Genomic DNA, 14,859 nt, shown 5'->3' with positions numbered 1-14,859 from the left:
TCCTCCAGTTTGATCTATTCTATTAAACCTGTGTGTTCCATCCTCCAGTTTGATTCTATTATATTAAACCTGTGTGTTCCATCCTCCAGTTTGATTCTATTCTATTAAACCTGTGTGTTCCATCCTCCAGTTTGATCTATTCTATTAAACCTGTGTGTTCCATCCTCCAGTTTGATCTATTCTATTAAACCTGTGTGTTCCATCCTCCAGTTTGATCTATTCTATTACACCTGTGTGTTCCATCCTCCATGTTGTCAGATCTGATCTCCCACCTGCTGGACCCAGTGGTTGACCCGTGGTCAGACAGAGAGAGACAGACCATGTATGAACAGATCACTGTTCCTGAGTCCTACAGCGGTCCTCACCTCACCTTCCCCCTCACCGTCTCTCACACCAACGCCCTGCTCTCTGCATTCAAAGAACAACAGGTACCGTACCATTCAATTCAAACTTTATTCTACAGGACAAGTATTCTTAAAGCTGGTCTAGGATCAACTTCACTGTGTCCATATAATCATACTCATTATGATCTAAAAGGCACAAACTGATCCTAGATCAGGACTGCTTTCTGAATATGTGCCCAGGGAGTGCAGGAGCTGTTGTGGACAGTATGACGGCTTAATGAATAATAACAGATCAATAACCTATAGTCCTACCTGGTGGTTCCTCTTCTTTCAGCCTCTCCATGGCAGATACATGCTGCAGTTGTTACACCAGACTAAGAAGCTCCTGAAACAGATGCCAAACGTCATTCACCTGTCCACACCCTACGCCAAGGAGATCACAATATGTGGTAGGTTGTTGATACATTTTTAGTGATTGGATTGATATAGAGCTTTTCCAGATGATCAAAGCACTTTACACTGTATGAGGGAAACTAATTCACCACCCCAATATTGTTTTCAGTACTGCTAACTATGTTGACCAATATTGTGTTCAGTACTGCTAACTATGTTGTCCAATATTGTGTTCAGTGCTGCTAACTATGTTGTCCAATATTGTGTTCAGTACTGCTAACTATGTTGACCAATATTGTGTTCAGTACTGCTAACTATGTTGACCAATATTGTGTTCAGTACTGCTAACTATGTTGGCCAATATTGTTTTCAGTACTGCTAACTATGTTGTCCAATATTGTTTTCAGTACTGCTAACTATGTTGTCCAATATTGTGTTCAGTACTGCTAACTATGTTGTCCAATATTGTGTTCAGTACTGCTAACTATGTTGTCCAATATTGTGTTCAGTACTGCTAACTATGTTGTCCAATATTGTGTTCAGTACTGCTAACTATGTTGTCCAATATTGTGTTCAGTACTGCTAACTATGTTGTCCAATATTGTGTTCAGTACTGCTAACTATGTTGTCCAATATTGTGTTCAGTACTGCTAACTATGTTGTCCAATATTGTGTTCAGTACTGCTAACTATGTTGTCCAATATTTGACCATGTACTGTCTTGTACTTGTTGGTTAATTTCATTTAAAGGCCTAGCTTTTTGGGGGGAAACGTGAGTATCCAGATGTCAATTTGACTATCTAGTACACAACACTATCTAGTACACAATAACACAGGCTGACTGTCTGGTACACAATAACACTGTCTAGGACACAACACTGACTATCTAGGACACAATAACACAACACTGACTATGTAGTACACAATAACACAACACTGACTATATAGGACACAACACTGACTATCTAGGACACAACACTGACTATCTAGGACACAATAACACAACACTGACTATCTAGGACACAACACTGACTATCTAGGACACAACACTGACTATCTAGGACACAACACTGACTATCTAGGACACAATAACACAACACTGACTATCTAGGACACAATAACACAACACTGACTGTCTAGTACACAATAACACAATACTGACTATCTAGGACACAACACTGACTATCTAGGACACAACACTGACTATCTAGTACACAATAACACAACAATGACTATCTAGGACACAACACTGACTATCTAGGACACAACACTGACTGTCTAGGACACAACACTGACTATCTAGGACACAACACTGACTGTCTAGGACACAATAACACAACACTGACTATCTAGGACATAACACTGACTATCTAGTACACAATAACACAACACTGACTATCTAGGACACAATAACAACACTGACTATCTAGGACACAACACTGACTATCTAGGACACAACACTGACTATCTAGGACACAACACTGACTATCTAGGACACAACACTGACTATCTAGGACACAACACTGACTGTCTAGGACACAACACTGACTGTCTAGGACACAACACTGACTGTCTAGGACACAATAACACAACACTGACTATCTAGGACACAACACTGACTATCTAGTACACAATAACACCACTGACTATCTAGGACACAACACTGACTATCTAGGACACAACACTGACTATCTAGGACACAACACTGACTATCTAGGACATAACACTGACTATCTAGGACACAACACTGACTATCTAGGACACAACACTGACTATCTAGTACACTAACACAACACTGACTATCTAGGACACAATAAGACAACACTGACTATCTAGGACACAATAACACAACACTGACTATCTAGGACACAATAAGACAACACTGACTGTCTAGGACACAATAACACAACACTGACTATCTAGGACATAACACTGACTATCTAGGACACAATAAGACAACACTGACTGTCTAGGACACAATAACACAACACTGACTATCTAGGACATAACACTGACTATCTAGGACACAATAACACAACACTGACTATCTAGGACACAACACTGACTATCTAGGACACAACACTGACTATCTAGGACACAACACTGACTATCTAGGACACAATAACATAACACTGACTATCTAGGACACAATAACACAACACTGACTATCTAGGACACAATAACACAACACTGACTGTCTAGGACACAATAACACAACACTGACTATCTAGGACAAAACACTGACTGTATAGGACGCAACACTGACTATCTAGGACACAACACTGACTATCTAGGACACAACACTGACTATCTAGGACACAACACTGACTATCTAGGACACAACACGGACTATCTAGGACACAATAACACAACACTGACTGTCTAGGACACAATAACACAACACTGACTATCTAGGACACAACACTGACTATCTAGGACACAACACTGACTATCTAGGACACAATAACACAACACTGACTATCTAGGACACAACACTGACTGTCTAGGACACAATAACACAACACTGACTATCTAGGACACAACACTGACTATCTAGGACACAACACTGACTATCTAGGACACAACACTGACTATCTAGGACACAATAACACAACACTGACTATCTAGGACACAACACTGAATATCTAGGACACAATAACACAACACTGACTATCTAGGACACAACACTGACTGTCTAGGACACAATAACACAACACTGACTATCTAGGACACTAACACTGACTGTATAGGACGCAACACTGACTATCTAGGACACAACACTGACTATCTAGGACACAACACTGACTATCTAGGACACAACACTGACTGTCTAGGACACAACACTGACTATCTAGGACATAACACTGACTATCTAGGACACAATAACACAGCACTGACTGTCTAGGACACAATAACACAACAATGACTATCTAGGACACAACACTTACTATCTAGGACACAATAACACAACACTGACTATCTAGGACACAACACTGACTGTCTAGGACATAATAACACAACACTGATTATCTAGGACACAACACTGACTATCTAGGACACAACACTGACTATCTAGGACACAACACTGACTATCTAGGACACAACACTGACTATCTAGGACACAACACTGACTATCTAGGACATAACACTGACTATCTAGGACACAATAACACAACACTGACTGTCTAGGACACAATAACACAACACTGACTATCTAGGACACAACACTGACTATCTAGGACACAACACTGACTATCTAGGACACAACACTGACTATCTAGGACACAACACTGACTATCTAGGACACAACACTGACTATCTAGGACACAACACTGACTATCTAGGACACAATAACACAACACTGACTATCTAGGACACAATAACACAACACTGACTATCTAGTACACAATAACACAACACTGACTATCTAGGACACAACAGTGACTATCTAGGACACAATAACACAACACTGACTATCTAGGACACAACACTGACTGTATAGGACACAACACTGACTATCTAGGACATAACACTGACTGTCTAGGACACAACACTGACTATCTAGGACACAACACTGACTATCTAGGACACAACACTGACTATCTAGGACACAACACTGACTATCTAGGACACAGTAACACAACACTGACTATCTAGGACACAATAACACAACACTGACTATCTAGTACACAATAACACAACACTGACTATCTAGGACACAACAGTGACTATCTAGGACACAATAACACAACACTGACTATCTAGGACACAACACTGACTGTATAGGACACAACACTGACTATCTAGGACATAACACTGACTGTCTAGGACACAACACTGACTATCTAGGACACAACACTGACTATCTAGGACACAACACTGACTATCTAGGACACAGTAACACAACACTGACTATCTAGGACACAACACTGACTATCTAGGACACAACACTGACTATCTAGTACACAACACTGACTATCTAGTACACAACACTGACTATCTAGGACACAAAAACACAACACTGACTATCTAGGACATAACACTGACTGTATAGGACACAATAACACAACACTGACTATCTAGGACACAACACTGACTATCTAGGACACAACACTGACTATCTAGTACACTAACACAACACTGACTATCTAGGACACAATAAGACAACACTGACTATCTAGGACACAATAACACAACACTGACTATCTAGGACACAATAAGACAACACTGACTGTCTAGGACACAATAACACAACACTGACTATCTAGGACATAACACTGACTATCTAGGACACAATAAGACAACACTGACTGTCTAGGACACAATAACACAACACTGACTATCTAGGACATAACACTGACTATCTAGGACACAATAACACAACACTGACTATCTAGGACACAACACTGACTATCTAGGACACAACACTGACTATCTAGGACACAACACTGACTATCTAGGACACAATAACACAACACTGACTGTCTAGGACACAATAACACAACACTGACTATCTAGGACAAAACACTGACTGTATAGGACGCAACACTGACTATCTAGGACACAACACTGACTATCTAGGACACAACACTGACTATCTAGGACACAACACTGACTATCTAGGACACAACACGGACTATCTAGGACACAATAACACAACACTGACTGTCTAGGACACAATAACACAACACTGACTATCTAGGACACAACACTGACTATCTAGGACACAATAACACAACACTGACTATCTAGGACACAACACTGACTATCTAGGACACAATAACACAACACTGACTATCTAGGACACAACACTGACTATCTAGGACACAACACTGACTATCTAGGACACAACACTGACTATCTAGGACACAATAACACAACACTGACTGTCTAGGACACAATAACACAACACTGACTATCGAGGACACAACACTGACTATCTAGGACACAACACTGATTATCTAGGACACAATAACACAACACTGACTATCTAGGACACAACACTGAATATCTAGGACACAATAACACAACACTGACTATCTAGGACACAACACTGACTGTCTAGGACACAATAACACAACACTGACTATCTAGGACACTAACACTGACTGTATAGGACGCAACACTGACTATCTAGGACACAACACTGACTATCTAGGACACAACACTGACTATCTAGGACACAACACTGACTGTCTAGGACACAACACTGACTATCTAGGACATAACACTGACTATCTAGGACACAATAACACAGCACTGACTGTCTAGGACACAATAACACAACACTGACTATCTAGGACACAACACTGACTATCTAGGACACAATAACACAACACTGACTATCTAGGACACAACACTGACTGTCTAGGACACAATAACACAACACTGACTATCTAGGACACAACACTGACTATCTAGGACACAACACTGACTATCTAGGACACAACACTGACTATCTAGGACACAACACTGACTATCTAGGACATAACACTGACTATCTAGGACACAATAACACAACACTGACTGTCTAGGACACAATAACACAACACTGACTATCTAGGACACAACACTGACTATCTAGGACACAACACTGACTATCTAGGACACAACACTGACTATCTAGGACACAACACTGACTATCTAGGACACAACACTGACTATCTAGGACACAACACTGACTATCTAGGACACAACACTGACTATCTAGGACACAACACTGACTATCTAGGACACAATAACACAACACTGACTATCTAGGACACAATAACACAACACTGACTATCTAGGACACAACAGTGACTATCTAGGACACAATAACACAACACTGACTATCTAGGACACAACACTGACTATCTAGGACACAACACTGACTATCTAGGACACAACACTGACTATCTAGGACACAACACTGACTATCTAGGACACAATAACACAACACTGACTATCTAGTACACAATAACACAACACTGACTATCTAGGACACAACACTGACTGTATAGGACACAACACTGACTATCTAGGACATAACACTGACTGTCTAGGACACAACACTGACTATCTAGGACACAACACTGACTATCTAGGACACAACACTGACTATCTAGGACACAACACTGACTATCTAGGACACAGTAACACAACACTGACTATCTAGGACACAACACTGACTATCTAGGACACAACACTGACTATCTAGGACACAACACTGACTATCTAGGACACAATAACACAACACTGACTATCTAGGACACAGTAACACAACACTGACTATCTAGGACACAACACTGACTATCTAGGACACAACACTGACTATCTAGTACACAACACTGACTATCTAGTACACAACACTGACTATCTAGGACACAATAACACAACACTGACTATCTAGGACATAACACTGACTGTATAGGACACAATAACACAACACTGACTATCTAAGACACAACACTGACTGTCTAGGACACAACACTGACTGTATAGGACACAACACTGACTATCTAGGACACAACACTGACTATCTAGGACACAATAACAAAGCACTGACTATCTAGGACACAATAACACAACACTGACTATCTAGGACACAACACTGACTATCTAGGACACAACACTGACTATCTAGGACACAACACTGACTATCTAGGACACAACACTGACTGTCTAGGACACAATAACACAACACTGACTATCTAGGACACAACACTGACTATCTAGTACACAACACTGACTATCTAGGACACAACACTGACTATCTAGGACACAACACTGACTATCTAGGACACAATAACACAACACTGACTATCTAGGACACAACACTGACTGTATAGGACACAACACTGACTGTATAGGACACAACACTGACTATCTAGGACACAACACTGACTATCTAGGACACAACACTGACTATCTAGGACATAGCACTGACTGTCTAGGACACAACACTGACTATCTAGGACACAACACTGACTATCTAGGACATAACACTGACTGTCTAGGACACAACACTGACTATCTAGGACACAATAACACAACACTGACTATCTAGGACACAACACTGACTATCTAGGACACAACACTGACTATCTAGGACACAACACTGACTATCTAGGACACAACACTGACTATCTAGGACACAACACTGACTATCTAGGACACAATAACACAACACTGACTATCTAGGACACAACACTGACTATCTAGGACAGAACACTGACTATCTAGGACACAACACTGACTATCTAGGACACAATAACACAACACTGATTGTCTAGGACACAATAACACAACACTGACTATCTAGGACACAACACTGACTATCTAGGACACAATAACATAACACTGACTATCTAGGACACAACACTGACTGTCTAGGACACAATAACACAAGACTGACTATCTAGGACACAACACTGACTATCTAGTACACAACACTGACTATCTAGTACACAACACTGACTATCTAGGACACAACACTGACTATCTAGGACACAATAACACAACACTGACTATCTAGGACACAACACTGACTGTATAGGACACAACACTGACTGACACAACACTGACTATCTAGGACACAACACTGACTATCTAGGACACAACACTGACTATCTAGGACACAACACTGACTATCTAGGACACAACACTGACTATCTAGGACACAACACTGACTATCTAGGACATAACACTGACTATCTAGGACACAACACTGACTATCTAGGACACAACACTGACTATCTAGGACACAACACTGACTATCTAGGACATAACACTGACTGTCTAGGACACAACACTGACTATCTAGGACACAACACTGACTATCTAGGACACAACACTGACTATCTAGGACTGTCTAGGACACAACACTGACTGTATAGGAAACAACACTGACTATCTAGTACACAACACTGACTATCTAGGACACAACACTGACTATCTAGGACACAACACTGACTGTATAGGACACAACACTGACTATCTAGGACACAACACTGACTATCTAGCTGTTCCACTGGATGTCATAAGGTGAAAGCACCAATTTGTAAGTCGCTCTGGATAAGAGCGTCTGCTAAATGACTTAAATGTAATGTAAATGTAATCTAGGACACAGTAACACAACACTGACTATCTAGGACACAATAACACAACACTGACTATCTAGGACACAACACTGACTATCTAGGACACAACACTGACTATCTAGGACACAATAACACAACACTGACTATCTAGGACACTAACACAACCCTGACTATCTAGGACACAACACTGACTATCTAGGACACAACACTGACTATCTAGGACACAACACTGACTATCTAGGACACAATAACACAACACTGACTATCTAGGACACAATAACACCACTGACTATCTAGGACACAACACTGACTATCTAGGACACAATAACACCACTGACTATCTAGGACATAGCACTGACTGTCTAGGACACAACACTGACTATCTAGGACACAACACTGACTATCTAGGACATAACACTGACTGTCTAGGACACAACACTGACTATCTAGGACACAATAACACAACACTGACTATCTAGGACACAACACTGACTATCTAGGACACAACACTGACTATCTAGGACACAACACTGACTATCTAGGACACAACACTGACTATCTAGGACACAACACTGACTATCTAGGACACAATAACACAACACTGACTATCTAGGACACAACACTGACTATCTAGGACACAACACTGACTATCTAGGACACAACACTGACTATCTAGGACACAATAACACAACACTGACTGTCTAGGACACAATAACACAACACTGACTATCTAGGACACAACACTGACTATCTAGGACACAATAACATAACACTGACTATCTAGGACACAACACTGACTGTCTAGGACACAATAACACAAGACTGACTATCTAGGACACAACACTGACTATCTAGTACACAACACTGACTATCTAGTACACAACACTGACTATCTAGGACACAACACTGACTATCTAGGACACAATAACACAACACTGACTATCTAGGACACAACACTGACTGTATAGGACACAACACTGACTGTATAGGACACAACACTGACTATCTAGGACACAACACTGACTATCTAGGACACAACACTGACTATCTAGGACACAACACTGACTATCTAGGACACAGCACTGACTGTCTAGGACACAACACTGACTATCTAGGACACAACACTGACTATCTAGGACATAACACTGACGGTCTAGGACACAACACTGACTATCTAGGACACAATAACACAACACTGACTATCTAGGACACAACACTGACTATCTAGGACACAACACTGACTATCTAGGACACAACACTGACTATCTAGGACATAACACTGACTATCTAGGACACAACACTGACTATCTAGGACACAACACTGACTATCTAGGACACAACACTGACTATCTAGGACATAACACTGACTGTCTAGGACACAACACTGACTATCTAGGACACAACACTGACTATCTAGGACACAACACTGACTATCTAGGACACAACACTGACTGTATAGGAAACAACACTGACTATCTAGTACACAACACTGACTATCTAGGACACAACACTGACTATCTAGGACACAACACTGACTGTATAGGACACAACACTGACTATCTAGGACACAACACTGACTATCTAGCTGTTCCACTGGATGTCATAAGGTGAAAGCACCAATTTGTAAGTCGCTCTGGATAAGAGCGTCTGCTAAATGACTTAAATGTAATGTAAATGTAATCTAGGACACAGTAACACAACACTGACTATCTAGGACACAATAACACAACACTGACTATCTAGGACACAACACTGACTATCTAGGACACAACACTGACTATCTAGGACACAATAACACAACACTGACTATCTAGGACACTAACACAACCCTGACTATCTAGGACACAACACTGACTATCTAGGACACAACACTGACTATCTAGGACACAACACTGACTATCTAGGACACAATAACACAACACTGACTATCTAGGACACAATAACACCACTGACTATCTAGGACACAACACTGACTATCTAGGACACAATAACACCACTGACTATCTAGGACACAACACTGACTATCTAGGACAACACAACACTGACTATCTAGGACACAATAACACAACACTGACTATCTAGGACACAACACTGACTATCTAGGACACAACACTGACTATCTAGGACACAATAACACAACACTGACTGTCTAGGACACAATAACACAACACTGACTATCGAGGACACAACACTGACTATCTAGGACACAACACTGATTATCTAGGACACAATAACACAACACTGACTATCTAGGACACAACACTGAATATCTAGGACACAATAACACAACACTGACTATCTAGGACACAACACTGACTGTCTAGGACACAATAACACAACACTGACTATCTAGGACACAACACTGACTATCTAGGACACAATAACACAACACTGACTATCTAGGACACAACACTGACTGTCTAGGACACAATAACACAACACTGACTATCTAGGACACAACACTGACTATCTAGGACACAACACTGACTATCTAGGACACAACACTGACTATCTAGGACACAACACTGACTATCTAGGACACAACACTGACTATCTAGGACATAACACTGACTATCTAGGACACAATAACACAACACTGACTGTCTAGGACACAATAACACAACACTGACTATCTAGGACACAACACTGACTATCTAGGACACAACACTGACTATCTAGGACACAACACTGACTATCTAGGACACAACACTGACTATCTAGGACACAGCACTGACTATCTAGGACACAACACTGACTATCTAGGACACAATAACACAACACTGACTATCTAGGACACAATAACACAACACTGACTATCTAGGACACAACAGTGACTATCTAGGACACAATAACACAACACTGACTATCTAGGACACAACACTGACTATCTAGGACACAACACTGACTATCTAGGACACAACACTGACTATCTAGGACACAACACTGACTATCTAGGACACAATAACACAACACTGACTATCTAGTACACAATAACACAACACTGACTATCTAGGACACAACACTGACTGTATAGGACACAACACTGACTATCTAGGACATAACACTGACTGTCTAGGACACAACACTGACTATCTAGGACACAACACTGACTATCTAGGACACAACACTGACTATCTAGGACACAACACTGACTATCTAGGACACAGTAACACAACACTGACTATCTAGGACACAACACTGACTATCTAGGACACAACACTGACTATCTAGGACACAACACTGACTATCTAGGACACAGTAACACAACACTGACTATCTAGGACACAACACTGACTATCTAGGACACAACACTGACTATCTAGTACACAACACTGACTATCTAGTACACAACACTGACTATCTAGGACACAAAAACACAACACTGACTATCTAGGACATAACACTGACTGTATAGGACACAATAACACAACACTGACTATCTAGGACACAACACTGACTGTCTAGGACACAATAACAAAGCACTGACTATCTAGGACACTAACACAACACTGACTGTCTAGGACACAATAACACAACACTGACTATCTAGGACACTAACACTGACTGTATAGGACGCAACACTGACTATCTAGGACACAACACTGACTATCTAGGACACAACACTGACTATCTAGGACACAACACTGACTATCTAGTACACAACACTGACTATCTAGTACACAACACTGACTATCTAGGACACAATAACACAACACTGACTATCTAGGACATAACACTGACTGTATAGGACACAATAACACAACACTGACTATCTAAGACACAACACTGACTGTCTAGGACACAACACTGACTGTATAGGACACAACACTGACTATCTAGGACACAACACTGACTATCTAGGACATAACACTGACTGTCTAGGACACAACACTGACTATCTAGGACACAATAACACAACACTGACTATCTAGGACACAACACTGACTATCTAGGACACAACACTGACTATCTAGGACACAACACTGACTATCTAGGACACACAACACTGACAACACTGACTAGGACACAACACTGACTATCTAGGACACAATAACACAACACTGACTATCTAGGACACAACACTGACTATCTAGGACAGAACACTGACTATCTAGGACACAACACTGACTATCTAGGACACAATAACACAACACTGACTGTCTAGGACACAATAACACAACACTGACTATCTAGGACACAACACTGACTATCTAGGACACAATAACATAACACTGACTATCTAGGACACAACACTGACTGTCTAGGACACAATAACACAAGACTGACTATCTAGGACACAACACTGACTATCTAGTACACAACACTGACTATCTAGTACACAACACTGACTATCTAGAACACAACACTGACTATCTAGGACACAATAACACAACACTGACTATCTAGGACACAACACTGACTGTATAGGACACAACACTGACTGTATAGGACACAACACTGACTATCTAGGACACAACACTGACTATCTAGGACACAACACTGACTATCTAGGACACAACACTGACTATCTAGGACACAACACTGACTATCTAGGACACAGCACTGACTGTCTAGGACACAACACTGACTATCTAGGACACAACACTGACTATCTAGGACATAACACTGACGGTCTAGGACACAACACTGACTATCTAGGACACAATAACACAACACTGACTATCTAGGACACAACACTGACTATCTAGGACACAACACTGACTATCTAGGACACAACACTGACTATCTAGGACATAACACTGACTATCTAGGACACAACACTGACTATCTAGGACACAGCACTGACTGTCTAGGACACAACACTGACTATCTAGGACACAACACTGACTATCTAGGACACAACACTGACTATCTAGGACACAACACTGACTATCTAGGACACAATAACACAACACTGACTATCTAGGACACAACACTGACTATCTAGGACACAGCACTGACTGTCTAGGACACAACACTGACTATCTAGGACACAACACTGACTATCTAGGACACAACACTGACTATCTAGGACACAACACTGACTATCTAGGACATAACACTGACTATCTAGGACACAACACTGACTATCTAGGACACAACACTGACTATCTAGGACATAACACTGACTGTCTAGGACACAACACTGACTATCTAGGACACAACACTGACTATCTAGGACACAACACTGACTATCTAGGACACAACACTGACTGTATAGGAAACAACACTGACTATCTAGTACACAACACTGACTATCTAGGACACAACACTGACTATCTAGGACACAACACTGACTGTATAGGACACAACACTGACTATCTAGGACACAACACTGACTATCTAGCTGTTCCACTGGATGTCATAAGGTGAAAGCACCAATTTGTAAGTCGCTCTGGATAAGAGCGTCTGCTAAATGACTTAAATGTAATGTAAATGTAATCTAGGACACAGTAACACAACACTGACTATCTAGGACACAATAACACAACACTGACTATCTAGGACACAACACTGACTATCTAGGACACAACACTGACTATCTAGGACACAATAACACAACACTGACTATCTAGGACACTAACACAACCCTGACTATCTAGGACACAACACTGACTATCTAGGACACAACACTGACTATCTAGGACACAACACTGACTATCTAGGACACAATAACACAACACTGACTATCTAGGACACAATAACACCACTGACTATCTAGGACACAACACTGACTATCTAGGACACAATAACACCACTGACTATCTAGGACACAACACTGACTATCTAGGACAACACAACACTGACTATCTAGGACACAACACTGACTATCTAGGACACAACACTGACTATCTAGGACAATAACACAAAACTGACTATCTAGGACACAACACTGACTATCTAGGACACAACACTGACTATCTAGGACACAATAACACCACTGACTATCTAGGACACAACACTGACTATCTAGGACAACACAACACTGACTATCTAGGACACAACACTGACTATCTAGGACACAACACTGACTATCTAGGA

At 41.0% G+C, this 14,859-nt stretch overlaps 1 protein-coding gene across 1 annotated transcript in view; it reads left to right on the top strand.

Annotated features, from left to right (window-relative positions):
• The window catches only part of LOC135571033 (serine/threonine-protein phosphatase with EF-hands 2-like), a gene marked incomplete at its 3' end in the record, with an annotated part of 80,400 nt that overhangs the window by 10,358 nt on the left and 55,183 nt on the right, over nt 1-14,859 (top strand). Inside the window, exons 6-7 of the mRNA XM_065016847.1 lie at nt 259-428; nt 679-793. Of these exons, the coding sequence (XP_064872919.1) occupies nt 259-428; nt 679-793 (285 nt within the window). The remainder of the gene's footprint in view (nt 1-258; nt 429-678; nt 794-14,859) is intronic.

This window comes from Oncorhynchus nerka, unplaced genomic scaffold (genome assembly GCF_034236695.1).
Source record: "Oncorhynchus nerka isolate Pitt River unplaced genomic scaffold, Oner_Uvic_2.0 unplaced_scaffold_836, whole genome shotgun sequence".
Classification (NCBI taxonomy): domain Eukaryota; kingdom Metazoa; phylum Chordata; class Actinopteri; order Salmoniformes; family Salmonidae; genus Oncorhynchus; species Oncorhynchus nerka.
Note: the sequence above shows the minus strand (reverse complement) of the source record. Positions and strands in the feature narration are given on the sequence as shown.